This window comes from Nannospalax galili, unplaced genomic scaffold (genome assembly GCF_000622305.1).
Source record: "Nannospalax galili isolate Female #2095 unplaced genomic scaffold, S.galili_v1.0 scaffold76, whole genome shotgun sequence".
NCBI lineage: Eukaryota > Metazoa > Chordata > Mammalia > Rodentia > Spalacidae > Nannospalax > Nannospalax galili.
The window spans coordinates 3180837-3203150 of NW_008339767.1; the positions used below are offsets into that span (position 1 = coordinate 3180837).

Consider the following 22314-nt stretch of genomic DNA (forward strand, 5'->3'; position numbering starts at 1 on the left):
ACTAGTATACTGAATAAAGGCCATTTAAATGCAACCTCATGTCCTGACTTGCAGCATTTAGGAGAGGGAGGCTTGAGACAGGATATCACACAGCCCAAGTTGGTCTTGAGCTCCTGATCCTCTTGCCTCTGCTTCCCAAATGCTGAAATTATAAAGGTTTGTGCCATCATGCCAGCCATGGCTTATAGTTTTTCCATATAATGCATTTGGAAATATATGTGAGGCTTTTTAAAGAATAGCAGCTTTGGGCTAGCAAGATGCCTCAGATAAAGTGCTTGCCTCTAAGCCTGACCACTTGACTTTGATCACAAGAACCCACAAGGTGGAAAGAGAACTAACAGTCCTCTAGGTTGTCCTCTGAGCTCCACACCCATTCCATGGCACTCAGGCACTCCATACATATACATATTCAAAATAAATGCAAAAGGGAGAGAAGAGAGGGAGAGAAAGAGAAGAGAATATCTGTCCGAGGTATGAAGCATGCTTGCAGAAACCAGCCAACACAGCTTTTCCAAGATGACACATCCCTGGCAGCATAAGCAGTGTTCAAAGTCTGTCAAATTAAAGTAGTTTTTGTGGGTTTTCTTTTTTTTTTTTTTTGCCCTTGAACTCACAGAGATCCACCTGCCTCTGCCTCCCGTGCTGGGATTAAAGGCGTGCACCACCACACCTGGCCCTAAGGCATTTTTTTTTTTAAACAAGAGAAGCACTTCTGCTTGAAACTGGAAATTCTAAAAAAATTTCTATGTTGGGGCCTGAGGATTTAGTTCAGTCATTAAAGTATCTGCCTAGCATGTACGAAGCTCCAGGTTTGAGCCCCAGCAGCATGAAACTAGGTATGGTGGCACACAGCACTCAAGTGGAGGCACGAGAATCAGGAGTTCAAGGTCGTCTTTGGTTGCACAGCAATTACAGGCCACATTTTTTTTCCCTCCCAATATTACAATAAATAAAAGAAGAAAAAAGATGTTCAAAATTGTAATTGGCTCTCTTGCAGAGAAAGGTCAAAGCCAAGACACATATGTAGCATGAACTGTGACATGTAACAGGAAACACATTACTGTTACAGATGGTTACAAAGAACAGCAACATAGTAGCCTATGATGAAACCAAGTACGTGTAGTTCAATGAAATCTCAGCTTTAATTATGAAACTCTGGGTAATGCATTTTATAACTGGGGAGAGAGTACGAAGCAGCTGTGCAGTGTCTTTCTAGGTGACTGTGGGCCTCCTATCGTCCCTACTACCTACACTCTGTCCTGGAAGGTCTCAGTATCTGAAATGCTCACAAAAAAGTCAAAAGATAAAATTTGAAAGTTAAAGTCACAAACTGAATTACTTCTAAGAGAAAATGTAAATGACATGTGCAAGGGTAAACTATATTATCTGGAAGTAATATAGAAGATCCATGATACCAACTCCTGGTAACATTTATAATAAGAAAAGTAAATTATATACTGAAAGAAATAAACAGCATCACAATCTACTTTTTAAAAATGTTCTAATTATTTGGCACACAATGCATATCTTGCCTTATTAGAGACTATTTGATAAAAGCAATGTATACGTCAAAGTGATTTTGAACACCATCAGGCTGAGAGTTTCTATCTACTTGATTTTTATCTCCTTTCACTTTTTCCCCAACTTTATCTGTTATTACTGGAAACCTAAAAATGAAGTATTACTCTCTAATACCAAAGAAAACTAACTAATAATATAAGGCCAATATTTTAAAAAAAGATCTCAATACAAACAGTGATAACGTGAGTACTCTTATGAGATAACTCAAACAAAACATTTATATTTCATAGAACAACATACTTTTTTCTTTTCAGATTACTATTTATCCCCAAATTATTGCAGAATACATTTTTTTAAAACAACAATCCTCTTCTGTAATCATAAAACAAGAAGCAGAATACTCATCTTCACAGAAACAAGTGTTCACTCTTAATGACTATCTTAAACCAATTTTAAATCATGTGACATATATATACTGGTGGAAAACATGAGTGCTACCTATCTGTTACTTTTAATAGACACCACTGTAACTTGTGCCTTCTTCCACACAGCACAATTATTAGGACAGGAACACAAATAGGGAGAAGGTATCAGGAAAACTTCGTCAGCCTCAATTTACCATCACTTGATCTCACCCCTATACCCATACTGCAGTTGACTGGTCCTTCTCACTGTCCTTTCATTGTTTTCAATTTAAAGATCTTTTGGGCTTCAGAACGACAGCAAGTATAACCATAATACATACTGCTGCTGTTGAAGTACCCTGAATAATAATAGGTTTAAAAAGAGTGAAACATGAGGTGCAGAAAACACACAGAAATCAAAGGGGAGTAAGAATAGAATGAGGAGGATAGTTTCTGCCCCACCAATGATATTCTGGCAACTCCAGAGCAGAGGCCTCTTTCTGGAATTTATACAACTGAAGGAGAAAAAAGCTGACTTACAGCTTTCCAATTATCTTACTTTCTGAAATAAAGTTTGATTTCATCTCAAGTTTAAAGGCAGTATTTTACTCCAATGAGAAGAGCATATTTCCTATTCACAACAGTGGACATGGCAGCAATCTTTACCCCTGAAAGAGCCAGAGGGCAAAATCAAATTTTCCTGTCAAGACTCATGATTTCTGCTGCCCCTCTATCCTGCATAAACACCAACTTCTCAGGAAACCCAGAAACTACAGAGAGCACGAACATCCCATGAAAACACAGTTTTAGCTTGTCCCTTGACTCTTTCCACGCTGTCCATCCTCAAACACACGTAACAAGCAGGTCACTGTTTTGAATTTGGCAAGGTCAGTAATTATACTCTAAAGTGAGGACTGAGGACTGAGTCATACTAAATTAAATTTCTAACATTAAAACATTTAGCTGTCAAGTTACTCAACTTTTATCTTATATGGAAAGATTTGAGCTATTAACTTAAAAATATGGTAGCATCTTTTTAGCATCTATCACTTCCGGTGCCTTCACAAAATGCTCATGCTAACAGCTTATATTGCATTCTACTACTTACAAGTAAATCCAGGAACCATTCCATTTTATCTTAGACATAACATTTACTAGTTTTCCAAGCATGACAGAAATGAAAAAATATATATATTAGAACAAGAACAATTTATATTAACTTCCACAATCTGTGTTCTCTCTATGAGCAGTGCCTGATTACTAAATTTAACAAATTTCAGTCTAATGCTAAAGAAAAAAAAAAGAAAAAAACAAACAACCTAATGAGGGACTAATCACAAAGTATACAAGAATATAATTTTATAGTAAATCTTTCCAGTGTTTGCTATAACTGTATTACGAAATGCTTCCCTCCATAGAAACTCAGAAGGATATTTCTTATGAGACCGAACTTTCTATATTCACTTCTGACAAGCAATGACCAGTATACCCTGCTCACAAGGGATCTAGAAGTGCTGCCTCAGGAGCACTAGCTACCACTAACTCGCTGTGTGAGTATTGGCAGGTAGCTAACCTGGGACCTCTGCTTCTCAGGCCAGTGAACCCAGTACATGAAAAGCCTAAAAGAAAACTAAAGTTATTGCAGAAGTAAAGCTCAGCAAGCTCCATTCAAATTCTTCTAAGGTAACCATTCTAAACAAACTTAGAAGTCATCTTTTTTTAATAATAATAATAAAAAAAGGCAAATGCTGCTTTTCGATCAGACTCAGAGGAAAAAAAAGTGACAACAGTAATAATTCAAGTAAAGTAGGTGTGAAAATTTAAACATGTCACTTCACATTAAGACAAGTGAAGAAGGAGGGCGATGATCGTTATAACACAGTCAAAAAGCTTAGGCATTGTCACCAAATGTTAATTCACTTTACAGTCATCAAGAAGACAATCGTATATATTTTTGCACCTTGCGCTTGTAAAAGCAGATAAAATATTTAATATGTAATTTACAATGTATTTTACCAGCTAGCATACAGGATGTATATAGATTATATCAAAGTAGTAGACAGTTAGGGGCCTGTGCAAACCCTGCAAAAATAGAACTTCAGGTATCTGCTAATCAAAAACAAAAACAAAAACAGTATGCTGTTTAGAAGTGATACAATAAAAACTACCACAAAATACAAAGAGCTGCAAAAATGTATACCATTCCAACAACATATATAAGTTATTAAATAAAGATCTGATTTAAAAGAATATAAACGAAGCCTTTAAGTAGGTCTTTTCTACATGCATATTATTCCTCACTAAAGAAAAAAATATGTAAAAAGGCCATTGGTAATTGCTTTGTTAACATTTGTAGAAAATGCCAATTCTCTGGTCACAACTCCACTAAATTTAGCACTTAAGGTCTCTGCAGTGTTATAAACGTAATTTAAAATACTGTTAATCCTATAACTCCATTGGTAAAATAATGTGACTTGGAGTATGGCAGTCTTCATGTTGAGGGCAATGATCCACAGTTTTGTTCTTTGACTCTTTCAGGTATGAGCAGCTATCCAGAAGAACAGCACCCTCCACCACCACTCTGGGCTTGAGGTTCGTCGTCAATGATCTGTACCCCGCGCCTGGCAGCTCCGGCCTGACTGGAGCCATTGCCTTTCGCCCTCTCATCCACTTGTGCTGTTTCTATCATTCCTGAGAGAGGGAAAAAGTAAAAATTATTAGAACCACAATCTTCTGAGTTTTCTTTTCTGTAATTTTAGTATTCCACCATGATAGCTAAAAGTAATGTGCCAACTCATGAAAATAGCTTTGCCCACAAGTTTAAAAGACTAGTAGAATGCAGAAATGGTCACAGCAACAGCAGTACAGTAAGAAGAGTTGTTATTTGCTTTTAGTAAATACACCATGTACGGAAAGTATAATCCTTCATACTTTGCCAAACATTCCGAAATATGTTACAGTTCAAGTTATCCAAGTACAAGATACTAAGTTCAGGGTATGAGGCTACTATTGGCAACTGTGAGCTGCTGGGAGAGAAAAAGTCAAGTTTTCTTTAAGGGGGTAAAGCTGGGAAGGCTGACCAGGCTCCTGGGGATACACACCTAAGAACATTTGGGGACCCAATTAGATTTGATAGGCCTTAAAAAGAAATAATAAGGGCTGAAGAGATGGCTCAGAGGTTAAGAGCACTCACTGAGTACACACATGCACACATGCTCATATATATATAATTAAAAATAATAATAATAAAAAAAGAAAGCACCCAGTTTCAGAGAGAGACCCTGCCTCTTAGGAAAAAGGTAGAAAAGGGCAGAGGAGGATATTCACTCTGCTCCTCTGGCCTCCATGGACACGCACACATTCATAGGAAACACACACAAATGAATCTTAAAAAGGGAGGGAGGGATTTAAGATGAAGGAGAAGGGTGTGTGTGTGTATGTGTGTGTCATGCCAGAGGGCAACTGTGTGTGTGTGTGTGTGTGTGTGTGTGTGTGTGTGTGTGTGTGTGTCACATCAGAGGTCAACTTCAGGTCAACCTCAGGAACCATCTGCCTTATTTCTTACGACAGGGTTTCTCACTGGGACCTGGGACTTGCTAATTCAGCTAGGCCTGAGAGCCAGTGGAGACCCAGGAATACACTTTCACAACTCTGGGATTACAGATTTACGCAATCATGCCTGTGGGTTCTGGGGATTGAACACAGGTCCTCACGCCTACATGGCAAATACTTTACCAACTGAATTATCTCCTTGGCCCCTTAAATCTGTTTTATTCCATAAATTTGCCACCCCACCCCCCTTTTTGTGGCCTTTTGGAGACAGGATCTCCCTGTAGCACCCCAGCTACCTGGAGCTCGCTACATAGATCAGGCTGGCTTCAGTCTTACAGAGATTGCCTAGTTTGCCCACTGAGTGCTAGGATTAACAGTATGCACCACTGCACAGGGAAAAATGTATAGCCCAAGCTAGCTTCAAACTCATGATCCTCCTGCCTCTGCCTCTTCAGGATATCGTACCTAGGACTGTGTGCCACCATAACCAGCCATCCTTTTAATAAAATTACACCTTCCTTTTAAACACATATAAACACACACCAAACAAGTGATTTCAGAACCATTATTTACTGTTTAACATAGGTGAAAGTACCTAAGATTTTTAAAAACAAATTGAAACAATACCAAATCAGTAATAGTACAGATATAGCTACGAAATTATCTACGTTGTCATTATGAGAAATCGGCAAAATTTCACTTTAGAAACATGAGTATTTTTTAAAAAGCCAGTTGAAAAAATATTAAATCTGAATATACATACTTTTACAAAGGTCCAGAAAGAGCTCCTCGATTCCTTTGTTTTGTTTAGCTGAAGTGTGATAATGTTTTGCTCCCACAGATTCTGCATACCTTAAGAAAAAAAGATTGACCTAAAACACTTGAAACTTCACAACAGCAATTTTAGTGACTAAATTTACCTTTAATGACTTACTTACCCAATTTTAGTTATATTAAAAATATTTAGTTGTTTAGTCTCTCTACACATGGACCAAATTTAAAAAGCAAAACAAAACAACAAAAAAACCCCACAGAAATATAATAGGACCTAGAATTTTCATGAGGAAATTGTAACTGATTTTAAAGGCCTTTGTGATCCACTGCTGTCTGATCTTAATAGCAGTGATCCTGATCTTCTTTCACATCATTCTTGTATTTTTAAGTGGAATCAAAAAATGAAAATGAAATATCCTGAAATATTGCCAGGAGGCTAGCAATTAGCAGTACAAACATGCTTCCCTGAAGACAAGAGTTCAGTCCACCTTAAGGAGTTTGAGAAATGCCTTGCTATGGCATACTGTGAGAGGAAGGCTTCACTGGGGAGCAACAGAGATGGGGAAGCATGACACTTACGATTCTGCTTCTTGAACTGAAACATGCCTTTCCTTTTCCAAGTCTATTTTATTACCTAATTTGAAAAAAAAAAAAAATTAATCTTAATGTTGACTTACTTTTATAATAGGCAATTCTAAATATAATTGTGATTTTAATCATCTGAAAAAAATGTCTCAAAACTAATCAATAATTAAGTATGACTGTTAGTTTACTAAAATACATCAGGCTAGCATCTTGGATTCTAAGAGTACTGTTTTCCTACCCTACATGACATACACAAGAGTAAAAATTTTAATGTCTGAATTTTTAAGTATTCCACCATCAGAGGGAGAATAACTATACTATTTAAGAAACATTTTTAGTGACTTATTAGAACTTAATAGATGAATATCATGTAGATTTAAATTACTGAAACTAAGTTTAGTTCTCATTAAACAATGAGGCTAAGCAAAGATTATGTTAAAAACTTACCACAACCAAATGACAGAAAATGACATAAATTTTAGACGCAATGAAATAAGGACCCAATGAGAGATGAAATGCTTAGCATCAAGAAGTCTATAGAGGTGCTACATAATGAAGACCCCAAATAATCCGAGTACCTAATAGCCAGCAGCTCTCAGAAACTACTTGCCCATACAGCTCAAAATGAGAGGGTGAAGAAGACAAGGTCTAAAGCTGGAAGGGCCCCAACAGGTCAGCAATGAACTATATTCTTGGAACAGTATCTACCTCAGCAAAAACACTACGCTAATTTTCACTTCCTACATTATATTTTGCCAATAAAAATCTTAATCTGCTAAACTGCATAGTTGACAGTAACCGGAGGGAAAGCAGTTGTTTTATTCTATAAATACAAGAAAACAAACACCATCTGGTGGCAGGTGTCTCCTACAGGCAGGAATAGGATTCTGCCTCTAACAAGGTTAAATGAGCTAGAGCCCTAGAAAGCAAGCAGACTTTTGCTCCAATTAACTAAAACCTATGATCCACTCTCCTAGATTTTTTTGGGGGGGAGGGATCTTTTTGAGACAGGGTCTTCCCATAGCCCCAGGTGGCTTGGAACTATGTAGACCAGGCTGGCCTCAAACTCACAGAGATCCACCAGCCTCTGCTTCCAGAGTACTGGGATTAAAGCCACAGGCCATTAACGACTGGCTCACTCCCCTAGATTTTTTAATACCTCAATCTTCAGGAATAGGAAAAGCAGGTAAGTATTTCACTTGCTTCACCATTTAGTAATACTCTAATCATCACTACCTGTAGTAAATCATTACTATATATTAAAGCTAAGTAATTTAATAAACTAATTATTAGCTTAAAGTTTAACTCTGTCTACAAAAGAACCACTACTTAGTACAGATACCACTGAAAATCTTAGTGGTTCACATCTTTCCAAAACTCAAAATCCTTCTGTTTCTGTATTCTTTCAAAAACAAAAAAGCCGCCAGGCATGGTGGTGCACGCCTTTAGTCCCAGCACTCAGGAGGCAGAGGCAGGCGGATCTCTGTGAGTTGGAGGCCAGCCTGATCTGCATAGCAAGTTCCAGGCCAGCTGGGGCTGCAAGGAGACCTTGTCTCAGTCTCAAAAAGACCTAAAACCAAAAAAAAAGAAAGAAAAATCAAATCAAAAACAAAAAAGCCAAGTCACTATGATGCCTATCTGCTTCAATACTACTGTCAGCACAGGGAACTTTCTGATAGGCAGAAAACACATGAAATACAGACAACTACAAAGGGAGCATCTAAAGGTTTAAAAAAAGCAAATAGACTAAAAATGGGTTGAAGCTACTCTACTCAAAAGAATAGTTAAGTGCTGGAGAGATGTCTCAGTGGGAAGAATGCATGCCGAGCAAGCACTGAGGACCTGAGTTCAGATCCCCAGCAGCCACATAAAAACCTGGGCATGTCCATAATCCCAGCACTGGGAGAGACTGTCTAAAAAAGTAAGATGTAGGATGACAGAGGAAGACACCTGATGCTGGCATCTGGCCTCTACATGCACATGCATGGGTACATGAACTTGCATACACATGCATGCATACGTCACACATGACCCACACAGAATTACAGAAAAATATAAATAAACCTAATATTTACAAATACATATTTGAGTTAAAAATGTGGAGGAAGGTCTGGAGAGATGGCTCAGTGGTTAACATCACTGGCTGCTCTTGCAGAGGACCTAGGCTTAGTTCCCAGCACCCACATGGCAGCTAACAATAGTCCTTAACTCCAGTTCCAGGAGATCCAATGCCCTCTTCTGGTCTCTGCTGTCACTGCACACTCGTGATGTGCTTCCATACATGCAGGCAAAACACTCATATACGTAAAATAAAAAAGAATAAATCAAAAACAAATTTAAAAAAAAGAATATGGAGGACATAGGCACAGGAAAACTTTCTGAACAGGACAGCAAGGCATTAAGAGCAACAACTGACAAAGGAGGCCACATGAAACTAAAAGGCTTCTGTGCACCAAGACATGATCATTCAAGTGAAGAGGTAGCTTACAAAATAGGAAAACATCTTTACCTGTTATACATCTGACAGAGGGTTATTATCCAGACTATATAAAGAACTTGAAACACTAAACTTCAAGAAAACCAACCGAATTTTAAAAAAGGAGCATAGAACTAAACAGAGTTCACAAAAGATGAAATACAAATAACTGAGAAACACTCTTAAAATATTCAGGGACTGGAGAGATGACTCAGCAGTTAAGAGCGCTGGCTGTTCTTGCAGAAGACCTGGGTTCAAATCTCAGCACCCACATGACAGTTAACAACTGTCCATAACTCCAGTTCCAGGGGATCCAACACCCTCCTCTGACATACACAGGCACTGCTTGACATGGGTGCACTTACAGAAATGCAGGCAATACAATCATAAACATAAAATTAAAAAATAAACATTTTAAAATGTTCAACATCCATAGTCATCAGAGAAATGAAAATGAAAACTACTTTGAATCTCATCTTACCCCAGCTTGGACAGCTATGACCAAAAAACCAAATGACAACAAATGCAGATACAGAGAAAGGAAAGCACCTGCTACAGCCACTATCACAATCAGTGTGGCGATTCCTAAAAAAACTAGAAATAGGTTGACCACAAGATCAAGCTAGACCATTCTCAGGCATATACCCAAAGGACTGTGTATCCTACTATAGAGATACTTGTTCACCCATGTTCATTGCTGTTTTATTCATAATAGGGAGGAAATGTAAACAGCATTTGATCTGACATCAATTGATAAATGGAAAAGAAAAATGTGGTACATTTACACAGTGGATTATTATTATTCAGCAATTAAAAATGAAATTATGAAATTCACAGGTAAATGGATGGACCTGGAAATAATCTTGAGTGAGGTAACCCAGACCAAACAAACATCACGTTTTCTCTCATATATGGATATTAATTAGCTTTGGCTTTAGCTTTGAATCTTTAGATAGGTGAATTTCACTTAGAATACCCCTAGGGGTTAGGAAACTAGTAAGGTACCATGGGAAAGAAAAGATGGCACTACCTAGGGAAGGGAGATGCAATACAGTGATATAAACAGTGGAAGGGGATAGAACAGGAACGATTAAGCAGGGTGAGGAATGGAGAGTAGGGAAGAGGAGGAAATATGGGAAGGGATAACTAACACTAAAGGCCTATAAAAAGGGGGGGGGTGGCTGGAGAGATGGCTCAATGGTTAAGAGTACTGGCTGCTCTTACAGAACTCAGGTTAGGGTCCCAGCACCCACATGATGTTCAGAATCATCTTTAACTCTAGGAATCCAATGTCCTCTTCTGGTCTCTCTGGATACTACACACACAGTATACTTACATACATGTATTGTAAAACATTCATACACATCAAATTTTTTAAAAATCTTTCAGAAAAAATACACACATATATTAAAAATTTAAGTGGAGTTATCCTATACTATGGGGAAGAGGGCAATACTTCAACTAGACACCTCATCCCAGCAAACAAAACCCCCAATACCACAAATGGTTACTTTTCTTGGAGTTGTTGGCAAATGGGATCCCAAAGACTCCCAAATGTTACAGGCTATTGCTACTGCTCTTGGTTACCCTCCAGAACTTGATAGTAAGACCTTATTGCTGAAGACAACAGACATTTGTGTCACAAAAAAACAGAAATCAAGCTGGTACTGACCTAGAAGCTTCATCCCTACTGGCTAGCTTTCTTCATCCCTACTGGCTGGAAGGTGCTATGGACATCAGCAGAAGAAAAAAGTAATCATCAGTCTTACTCAAACTGTGAACTCTGAGAACTATAATAATGACTGGCCTGCCAAGATATGCCCACTAGTGCATGAAAGAAAAAAATGACTATCATCATGGGAAAACTAAACTCCAAACTAAGTAATACATTTTACAACCCTGGTAGCTTCAACCAGCTAATTAGTTTACCCAATGCTGACTCTAGAAAATTGTTTCCAACTAGGTTAGGTTTGCTTCTGTGTTCTCACAGCACGCCACTCTGCCCTTCCTCTTCCGTAGCATTGAAAATAGTATGAACCACCAACCTGTGTTTGTTCCTCTCTCTCCCTTTACAAGCTCTGAAAGGACAAGTAGTGTGCCCACTTTGTTTACTTATTGCCAAAATCTGGTATGGAGCAAGAATACCAGGACAAACACTGGCAAAGGGCATGAACTGTAAATGGAAAGAGGACCTGAGAGAAAAGCCTCAAGTGTATCCACTTCTGCCTAGCTATGTGTACCTGGACGTATCACACTCTCTAGGCCCATTTACTCATCTACAAATAGTTCAAGAGTTTGACAAGTTGAAACTCCCATATATGTAAATAACTTTATTAGAACAAGCTGGGAAAAACTTGACTGAATAATACTTATAAAAAGGACTTCAGGGGGCTGAAGAGATGGCTCAGAGGTTAAGAGCACTGGTTGCTCATGCAGAAGACCTGAGTTCAGTTCCCAGCACCGAAATGGTGGCTAACAACCATCCATTAACTCCAGTTCCAGGGAATCTAATGCCCTCTTCTGAGACCTCTGCTGGCACTGCATGACACGGGTGCACTTGCATACATGTAGGCAATACACTCATACACATAAAAATAATTTTTCTTAATGTCTCTTTGTCAAGTACTTTCTAAATCCTCTCTGCAATTCTACAAGGTAGTAATAGTATTTCAAAATTAGTAATTAAACAGAAGAAAGAATAAATACTGAGCTACTATAGAGAATAAAAACCAAAAGTCAGAAAATAGTGCAAATGTCCACTAATGGGAAAACAGGATCAACTGAGGAATGGAAGAGTGATAAATAGCAAAGAGAACAAAACGAACTACAATACAGGGATCTTGTAAACAATGTAACTCAAGAAACCAGATGCAAGAATTCATAATATGATTCCACTTAATATTCAAAATAGTATTAGTTAATGAAGTAAAAAGTCAAGGTAGGGATTAGAGGGCCAGGAAGAAGGTTTAGCACGGAAAGGCATCGGTCATCAAGACTGATGACCATAGGCCAGGCGTGGTGGCGCACACCTTTAATCCCCACTTGGAAGGCAGAGGCAGGCGGATCTTTGTGAGTTGGAGGTCAGCTGGTCTACATAGTGAGTTCCAGGACAACTGGGGCTATAGGGAGATCCTGTCTCAAAAAGACAAAAAAAAAAAGACTGATGACCTGAGTTTGATCCCTGAGACCCACATGGTAGAAGGAGAGAAACACCTCCACAAAGCTGTCTTCTGGCCTCCACAGGTGCAGCGTGATGTGCCCCATCCCCATGATACACTCACATTCAAATAAATTTAAATTTTTAACACAAAAAAGTACAAGTGGGGCCGGGCATGGTGGCGCATGCCTGTAGTCCCAGCACTTGGGAGGCAGAGGCAGGTGGATCTCTGTGAGTTCAAGGCCAGCCTGGTCTACATAGTGAGTTCCAGGACAGCTGGGACTACAGGGAGACCCTGCTTCAAACAAACAAACAAACAAACCAGCTGCAATGAGAAAAAAAAAAAAAAAAGTACAAGTGGGGTATCAAGAATATTATTTACCCTTGTGAACTTTTTTAGTTTTTGAAAATTTGTTGTTAATGAAGATCTGTATGCTTACCTACACATATATTTCAATTTAAAAAAAAAAACACTGTAGGGGGTTAGAAAGATAGCTCAGTGGTTAAGAGCATTAGCTGTTCTTGCAGAGGGACTGGGTTTGATTCTCAGTACCCACATGGTAGCTAAACTGTCTGTAACTCCAGTTCTAGGAGAATCCAAAGCCTTCTTCTGATCTCTGTGGGAACTGAACAACAACAGGTGCACTTACAGACATGCAGGCAATACATTCTTACACATAAAATAAAAATAATAAATACATATATTTTTAATAAACCCACTTTAGGTTAAACGTGGTGGTGTAACCTGTAATTAATTCTAGCACAATGGAAGTAGAGGCAGGATTGTGAGTTTGAGGTCAGCCAGGGCAAATGTCCTGAGTTTAAGGCCAATCTAGCACACAAAATGAGACCTATCTAAAACAAACAGGACTTCCAAGTAGGACTCAGTGAAGAATCAGAGTTAAGAAGAAACTGACTATTCCAGTAGAGGAAGAGCTTCCAAAATTCACAAAGGCAGTGAGAGTGACCTGAAAAAGATGGGTGATGCACAGTGTTAAAGAAGTGATGGTGAAAACAGCTTCAGCTGTAGGACTGGGACAGGGAAAGACCACCACCAAACAAGCTATGTGGCCCTCATGAAGAGAGTCTGGAAGCTGAACCTCATGACAAGCCTATAGCCCTCACAAGCCTCAAAACCAGTTCGTGAGACAGTGATTCTTCTGAAGGAGGGATCAGCAATGAATTGTCACATTTTGTCACATTGTATGACTCAGAGGGCAGGGGATGGGCGCCATCTTGAGAGAGAAAATCCTGTCTAAAACTGAGCTACCCTAAGGGCCTAAGAAAAGGAACAACCACAAGTCAGGGAGGTTGAATTTAACCTGCTACAGTTCCATGGCAAGAGAACCCTAGGAGGTTGTGTGGAGAACAGAAGGGCCAGATGCTGACAGGTACACAAAGCCAGAGGCTTGGTCCAAGCAGAGTTCATAGGAAAATGTAACCCTCCCCTCAGCTGCAGGAAGCAGATCTTATCTACCCAGAGTAATTGAAATTTGAGAGGCCTGAGCCTAAGGTGGATAAACTTCTGGAGGCATCTACCTGCCACTGAACACTTCCACTGTGTGAACACTGAAGCGCTATTGGTCTACTTGACATCCACAGCTGCATGTAGACCAGGCTCACCTCAAACACAGAAATCAGCCTACCTCTGTCTCCGAACTGCTGGGATTAAAGATGAGGGTTCAGCCTTCTATTACGCTTTAAGCAGTATATTTTGCTTAATATTTCTAAAAGTTTTAACTTTGCTTGTTTTTTTCAGGACAGGGTCTCCCTGTAGTCCCATCTGGCCTGGCACTCGCTGTATAGCCCAGACTGGCCTTGATCTCACAGAGATCCACCTGCCCCCCCTGCCTCCTGAGTGCTAAAACAAAAGGCATGTGCCACCACAGCCATCATCTAAAAGCTTTTAATTTTTATTCACCACTAAACATGCTATTTTGGTTCACATATTTTTCACTGAAAATATTTTTCCTTTTTTTTGGTCCCATGTTGTTCACCCACCAACACCACACACACCTTTATTCTTTGACTTTATCTTATTAGGGTTTTTTTTGTTGCTGTAGGTTGTGGTGGATTTTGCTTTACAGAAACTCATGCTTTTACTTTTAAACATATATTTGTTTTAAATGTTGTGTTGCATGCATGATGCATGTGTTCATGAACATGTATACTTTTACCTTTATTGGGTTTCCAGGACTGAACTCAGGTTGTGACACTTATATGGCAAGTGCCACTGCCAACTGAACCATCTCACCACTTCACTTTTATTCCCCTTTTGACATTTATTGACCGGGAAATCTTTTGTTGGTTTTATGCTTCCTAATCTTGCCCCTTCTCTCACCTTCCATTACCACTTTCTTTTTCCCTTTACTTATTAGCCTTCTTTATTTTTCGACATTTACTCTAAATAATTTTTAATCTCATTTGCACACTCTACATTAGTTTTCCATTTTCTGATTGAGAGTCACTACTAAAGTACTGGTGGACTTCAAATAGTTGAAGTGTATTTCTATTTTTTACGGTCTGATGTTGCTGCTGTTATAATATTTTGTTTCCTCACAAAGTGGTCCTTGGGAGTGAGCCCTCAAGAGTGGGCTGCTCAGTAAGATCCCCAAACAAAACTACAAGAAATGTCCAAAGCAACAGTGTACAAACTGCATCACAGAAACACAAGAAATATGAGAAAGCAAGGCAACATGACTCCTCCAAACTACTGAATTCAAAGATATTGAACCAGAGTCAGGGATGGTGGTACATGTGTTTAATCCCAGCACTCAGGAGGCAGAAGCAGGCATATCTCTGAATTTGAGACCAGCCTAGTCTACATAGTGAGTTACAGGCTAGCTAGAGATATACAGTGAGACCCTGTCTCAAAACAAACAAAGCAAACAAAACAAAACCCAAAACCCCTAGGTAAAATACTGGATAAACATTTCAAAAGTTGGGCTAGACAGATGGCCCAGCAGTTAAGAGCACTTCCAGCTCTTGCAGAAGATTTGGGTCCAATTCCCAGCAGCCACATGACAGCTCAAAACCATACCTGTAATTCCAGTTCCAGGTATCTGATGCCCACTTCTGTCCTCCATGGGCACCAGGCATGCATGTGGTACATATACATACAAGTAAGCAACACTAATATACATAAAATAAAAATAAATCTTCAGGGGCTGGAGAGATGGCTCAGCAGTTAAGAACACTGGTTGCTTCAGAAGGCCCGGGTTTGAATCCCAGCACCCACATGGCAGCTAACAACTGTCTATAACTCCAGTTCCAGGGGATCTGACAGCCTCTTCTGACCTCTGCGGGCATTGCATGACATGGGTGCACTTACCTACATGCAGGCAATACACGCATACACATAAAATAAAAATAAAATTTTAAAAATAAAGAAATCTTCAAAAAAAGATTTCTAAAGTTTACTAGTAAATCAAATCGATAACTGCAAAGAAGATATAAATAAGCCAATAAATTCAATGCAGAACCTGGAGCAACACAGAGGAAATAGCAAAATGGATAATCAACAATAAGAATAAGAAAGGCACCAAGATGGAAGAAAAATACAGCAAGGAAACTGAGATTTAGATTTAAAAAAAAAACCAACTACAGGGGGCTGGAGAGACGGCTCAGCAGTCTAAGAGCACTGGCTGCTCATCTAGAGGACCATGGTGGGTGTGATGGCGCACACCTTTAGTCCCAGCAGAAGAGGGCAGAGGCAGGAAGATCTCCATGAGACTGAGATCAGCCTGGTCTACAGAGTGAGTTCCAGGTCATCTGAGGCTACAGGGAGACACTGTCTCAAAAAACAAACAAATATAAATAACAGAGTTAGCAGGAGTCTTCAAACAAGAGTAACATGATGATGGTACATGATTCTGACATCGTGTCAGACCAAATCAGATAAAGTGTTCCAAAACACTGGTGCACCAATGAGAATTGCAATACAGTACCCAAAACAAAGGCGCCACTCAAAAGAATTTGTGGAAGGAAAGAAGGTGGAGTACAAGAGAGAATTAACTAATTCTTAGTGTTATCCACAGAGATTCTAGTTTACTATGCATCTAGAAGAAGTGTTCCCTCTCCATCCTTTTAAATATTTTTAAATTCTCCAGGTCATCCTAAGAACATCAAGTTCTGGAACAATGACAAACTCCAGGGCTCTCAAAATTGTTCCAAATTTCATGTAGAACTTGCCAAAAGAAAGAACTTTTTGTAATTCACACTCACCATAACAAACTATCTTTTAAATGTATGTGTATGTGTACGCTTGCATGAGTTTTTGTGTACCACGTATGTGCAGATGCCCTTGGAAAGCAGAGAGAGTTCCATTTCCTGTAACTGGAGTTAAGGACAGTTAGCTGCCATGTGGATGCTGGGAACTGAACCTGGATCCTCCAAAAGAGCAGTAAGCTTGTAACTACTGAGCCATTTCTCCAGCCCCAATAAACTCTATATTAAATCAAGAGTATTTGACCCTACTTCAGGCAGCAAGTAAGCTTTCAGATCCAATGTTCCTAAACACAATTACACAATTAAAAAATATTTTGCTTCTTTAATTATCATGGACATGATACATATGTGTGGGTATACACACAAGCCATGGTGTGTGTGTGTGTGTGTGTGCGTATGTGTGTGTGTAAGGATAACTGTAGACTTGGTTCTCTCCTTCCATGTTGGTCCTAGGATTGAGCTCAGGTCTTTAGGCTTGCCTAATGAGCCATCTCACCAGTCCATGAATACACAATTTAAATGAACTATTCATAAACTTATTTAAACCCATTGATTTCTTTTACTAGGCATGAGTCTATGTGTCCATATGGAGCCCAAAAGATAACCTCAGCTGTCATCCTCAAGAATGCAGTCCACTTCCTTTGAGATGGAGGTCTCTCAATGGCCTGGAGCTCATTAATTAGGCTAAACTAGCCAAAGAGTCCCAGGGATGCTCCTATCTCGGTCTCCCGGTGTTGGGATTACAAATGAGAATTACCAAACCCAGCATTTTGCAGACTGAGCTACCTCCCCAGACCCTAATGTTGCTCTTGAGATTTCTTTAACTTTCCTACATATATGTAAATAAATTTGCTCCTCAGAGAGATGACAAAATATCAAGAAATTCCATCTTTAGTCACTTACTGTGGCAACTCTAAGCCTGGTAGGTCCCATATACTGTACAAAGCCGCACAAAGCTTACTAACAAGCAGCCGTGACTTTGGCCTGAAACTCCTATTTCTACTATTCTAGTCTTCTGTCTCAAATATTCCTGCTAGACTAATACCTAACATCTAGAGAAAAAAGCAGAGCCCATCATTCTTCTAGTCTCTTCCCTCAGATTTACACCCACATATGGGACTATACAGTTACCAATCTAATGGTGACAAGATTTAAGAATGGTAAATTCTAAATAAATTCATAGGATGAAAAGCAGTACTTCCCCACACCGATCATTCCATTGCCTCATTTCAATGAACACTACCTGCCTCTGCCACTAAACTACCCTGGCCTCTCCAAGCTCATTCTTACTATTATCAGCCACAAAGGGAGAGAAAGGCTGAGAATATACTCCACAATTAAAAACATAAGCATAGACATCAGCATCATCTCTGATAGCTGCTTGATGTTGGGCAACCACTTAAGTACACCTAGACTCAAGCTTCTCCTCTAACACCCTCGGGGGTTATGAGGATTTTGTGATGGCATCTATGGAGTACACAGCATAAACTTACTGCTTAGTAATTGTTGAATTACAGAAATAATCTAAAGAAAAAGGGACCCTAAAAGAAATTCTAGATGTCTGATGGAGGACTTTTATCCATTAACAATATTTTGACACCTTAGAATCATGAACTACTTATATCCTTGAAGTCAAAATTGTTCTCAATTTAAAAAATGCATACAGGAGGCTGGAGAGATGGCTCAGAAGTTAAGAACACTGACTACTCTTGCAGAAGACTGGAGTTTAAATCCCAGCACCCACATGGCTGCTAACAGCTGTCCGGAACTCCAGTTCCAGGGAATCTGACAGTCACTTCTATTCTCCGCGGGCATTACATGACACGGGTGCACTTACCTACATACAAGCAATATACGCATACACATAAAATAAAAATAATAAAATATTTTTTAAAATGCATACAGTTAAGTGTGTAGACAAGAACACTGGCTTAACTTTATTTTAAAGGAATTCCTAATCTTTTTTTTTGGAGAATGAAATCTTATGAAGTAAAACAGTTGAACTAGGCAAGCCTGGAAACCCTCACTGGTTCCTCAAGGCATTCTTTGAAATACATAGCTTGAATCGCCTGGAAAATCAACCTCCAAATATAGGCTACTCTAAGATATTTTATATCAAAATGTCATAATTCTTCCTCTCTAGTATCACTTTAAAACAAGAACTACTTATTTACCTTGTCTTTTTTTTTTTTTTTTTTTTTTTTTTTTTTATTTGAGACAGGGTCTCCCCATAGCCCCAGCTGTCCTGGAACTCACTATGTAGATCAGGCTGGCCTTGAACTCACAAAGATCCACCTGCCTCTACCTCCTGCGCCACCATGTCCGGCTACTTACCTTGTCTTTAATGAAACAACTAGGAAACAAATAACTTTAAAAGACACTACTACTTACCAACTATACATAAACAGATTTCATTTCCCAGCATTTTCCGTAATTCTTTGACCCAGTTTTTTACCTGTATATACAAAAGAGTATTACAACAAATCCTGTTGGAATTACTATAATACCTAAAACTTATAGAGCAATGGAATAATGCACCTCTAATAACAAATTTTTTAAAACGGTCCATACATCCAAGCAATGCTATTTGCCAAAACAAAAAGTTTGTTAACTCCAGTCTCTAATATTAAATGCTTGTAACAGTGTCACTTTGAACTTAGGAAGGTATGAACATTATCTTTAGTATCCTAATTCATTCCTAACAAGGAGACTACTATACCATAGGCATCCTCCTGGATATTTACTGGGGAAAAGAGCCTGGATTTCAGTTTGTTCTTCCTTTTAAATATTTTATTTTTATTTTATGTGTACGAGTGTATTCCCTGCATGTAGGTAAGTGCACCCATGTCATGCAATGTCCATGGAGGTCAGATCCCCCAGAACTGGAGTTACAGACAGTTGTTAGCTCCCATGTGGGTGCTGGGATTCGAACCTGGGTCTTCTGCCAGAACAGCCAGTGTTCTTAACCGCTGAGCCATCTCATCTCTCCAGCCCCTGTTATTTTTATTTATGAGTGAGAAAGTCCCTTATTTTTCTGAAAATTATTTTCAATTATTTTCTCTTTTCTAATATTTGAGAAAGTCATATAATAAACCATTAATTACTCCAATATGAATTAATATGTATTAAAATGTTTTGATAAATGGTCACCATTTAAGCTCAGACTGTATGCTTTACTTTTAAAAACATAATCAGTGAACAAAAGCATATTAATGGAAGCTTAAAAAAAAAAAAAAAAAAAAAAACCACCTCAGTGTTGTTCTTCTAATTAAGTCATTTACCCAAAAAAGTAAGCAGAATACCTTTTGAAAAGAATCTTCATCCGTTATATCATAAACTAAAATAGCTCCATTTGAATCTCTGTAGTAAATTGGCCCCAATGCATGGAATCTCTCTTGGCCTGCTGTATCCTAAATAAAGCAACATGCTATTAGATCAAAAGGGGAAAAGAATATGACTACTGTCCTAACTATAGTGAACTTTTAATTAATTGGAATAGTGCATGAAGACACAGATAACTCCAAATCAGTATTAAAAGAAATAAATTAAAGAAAAACGAAAATGTTTAAGCAATATGTAATATTTTACTATTATACCAAAATTAATTCTTCCTCTTTAACAAGTTCCTACCCTGACTAAAAGAACAGTTCAGTTACCAGATGGTTAAAGTGGCCGAGAAGATCCTAAACTGAGGATCCTTATACATGCAGAAGAGGCAGAGGATGCTATGCATCAGGACTACTTGCTAGCACATGCCCTGCTGCATCACCTTTTTGGACTCTCCAATGATTACTCCCTTAGAGTGCTGGCACACAGGGAAAAGGGGCTACAGACAGGTGGCCCCATTTACCCTATTCTCTTTGAAACGCTGACCCTTCTGAAGCTAAAAAGTTGTAACAGCAATATTCAAATATAAAATTATATTCCAAATAGAATTCCTAACCATATTTTAGGAATTTTTGTTGTTGCTGGGGTTTTTTGTTGTTTTTTATGTGTGTGCGTGTATTGCCTGCATGTAGGTAAGTGTACCCATGTTGTGCAATGCCCGCAGAGGTCAGAAGAGGCTGTCAGATCCCCTGGGACTGGAGTTACAGACAGTTGTTAGCTGCCATGTGGGTGCTGGGATTCGAACCCGGGTCTACTGCAAGAATCATCAGTGTTCTTAACCGCTGAGCCATCTCTCCAGTCCTGTTGTTGCTGTCTTGAGAGAGGGTCTCCTTGTATCCCTAGTGGGACTGGAACTCACTATGTAGATCAGGCTGGCCTCAACCTCAGAGATCCTCCTGCCTGTCTCCTGAGTGATGGTATTAAAGACATGTGCCACCATGCCCAACCTAGTAATTTTTTAATTAAGAAAATAGTTTTGGCTAACAAATTAATTTTTTTAAACAAAGTCTGAAATTAAAATTCCCATTCCTCAAATCAATTAGATTAGAATATTTCTGAAAAGGTTTACTTACCCAAATGGCAAGGTTTACTCTCTTCCCACCAATATTTAACTTCTTTGTTAAGAAAGATGCCTAAGTAAAAAGAAATATGTGTTAAACAATGCTTCATGTAAAATAGCATCCTTAATCCCAACTATACATGACTGAATCATCTCAATGTCAAACTTAGGTTTTCTGAAAAAGTACTGATTTTTAAATTTATAACCAAATATTATTTTCATTAAAGACAGAATATTATTCTAAGAAAAGCCTAAATTGTTTTTTTTTTAAGTAAGTTACTAAAAATATAAGAAAAGTGAAGAATACAGCTCAGTGGTAGACAGAACTGAATTAAAAAAAAAAAAATACATGGGGCTCAGGGAAATGGCTCAGTGGGTAAAGTGCTTGCTTCCCATGCAAGTGTAAGGATCTGGGTTAATACGCCCAGAACCCACAAATAAATGTCCAGAAGTGGGCTTTAGAGATGACTTGGTAGTTAAGAGCAAGCACTGGCTGCTCTTACAGAGGACCCACGTTCAGTCCTCAGAACCCACATGGTACAACCATCTGTAACTCCAGTTCCAGGGAATGTGATGCTCTCTTCTGGCCTCCAAGGGCACTGCATACATGTGGTACACTTACATACAAGCAAAACAATCATACACATAAAATTAAAATAATTTTTTAAAATGTATTTAATGCCCGGAAGCAATAGCATGTGTGTCTGTAATCTCAGCACAGCCAGGGGAATATGGCAAGTGGAGACAGGAAAACCTAAAACTCTGGGCTAGTTAACCTGGCCTATGCAGCACGAAGCAACAAAGACCATCTCAAAACGGTGGAAGGTGAAAACTGATACCTGAGCACATATACTGTGTTACACACACAACACACACACACATATATACACACATTAAAAAAACACACACACACAAAAATGGTACTTGCTTTTTCTTAGTTTTTCCCTTTCTATACTATATGTGCAAGAAAATTTTTCCTTTGATATAACCTTATTTACCAACAGAAAAAAATGAGACTCCTAGGATGCCCAGTATTGCTCAAAATGGATCTGTATCTATATAATTCAATTGTTTAACATGTATCCGTGTCACAGAAACCAAAGGACACAGTCCCAGTCTTCAAGGGGAGGTTACAGTTTACTGGAGAATTTAAAATGTAAAGAGAATACAA

The 22314-nt window shown here is 38.7% G+C and overlaps 1 protein-coding gene across 1 annotated transcript in view; it reads right to left on the reverse strand.

Moving 5' to 3' along the window:
• Positions 1-1205: 1205 nt before the first annotated feature.
• The window catches only part of Rab21 (RAB21, member RAS oncogene family), a 34543-nt gene continuing 13434 nt past the window's right edge, over positions 1206-22314 (reverse strand). The window contains exons 4-9 of the mRNA XM_029564252.1: positions 21157-21216; positions 19999-20106; positions 19088-19151; positions 6831-6885; positions 6241-6329; positions 1206-4616 (exon numbers count right to left, since the gene is read on the reverse strand). Of these exons, the coding sequence (XP_029420112.1) occupies positions 4474-4616; positions 6241-6329; positions 6831-6885; positions 19088-19151; positions 19999-20106; positions 21157-21216 (519 nt within the window). The 3' untranslated portion in view covers positions 1206-4473. The remainder of the gene's footprint in view (positions 4617-6240; positions 6330-6830; positions 6886-19087; positions 19152-19998; positions 20107-21156; positions 21217-22314) is intronic.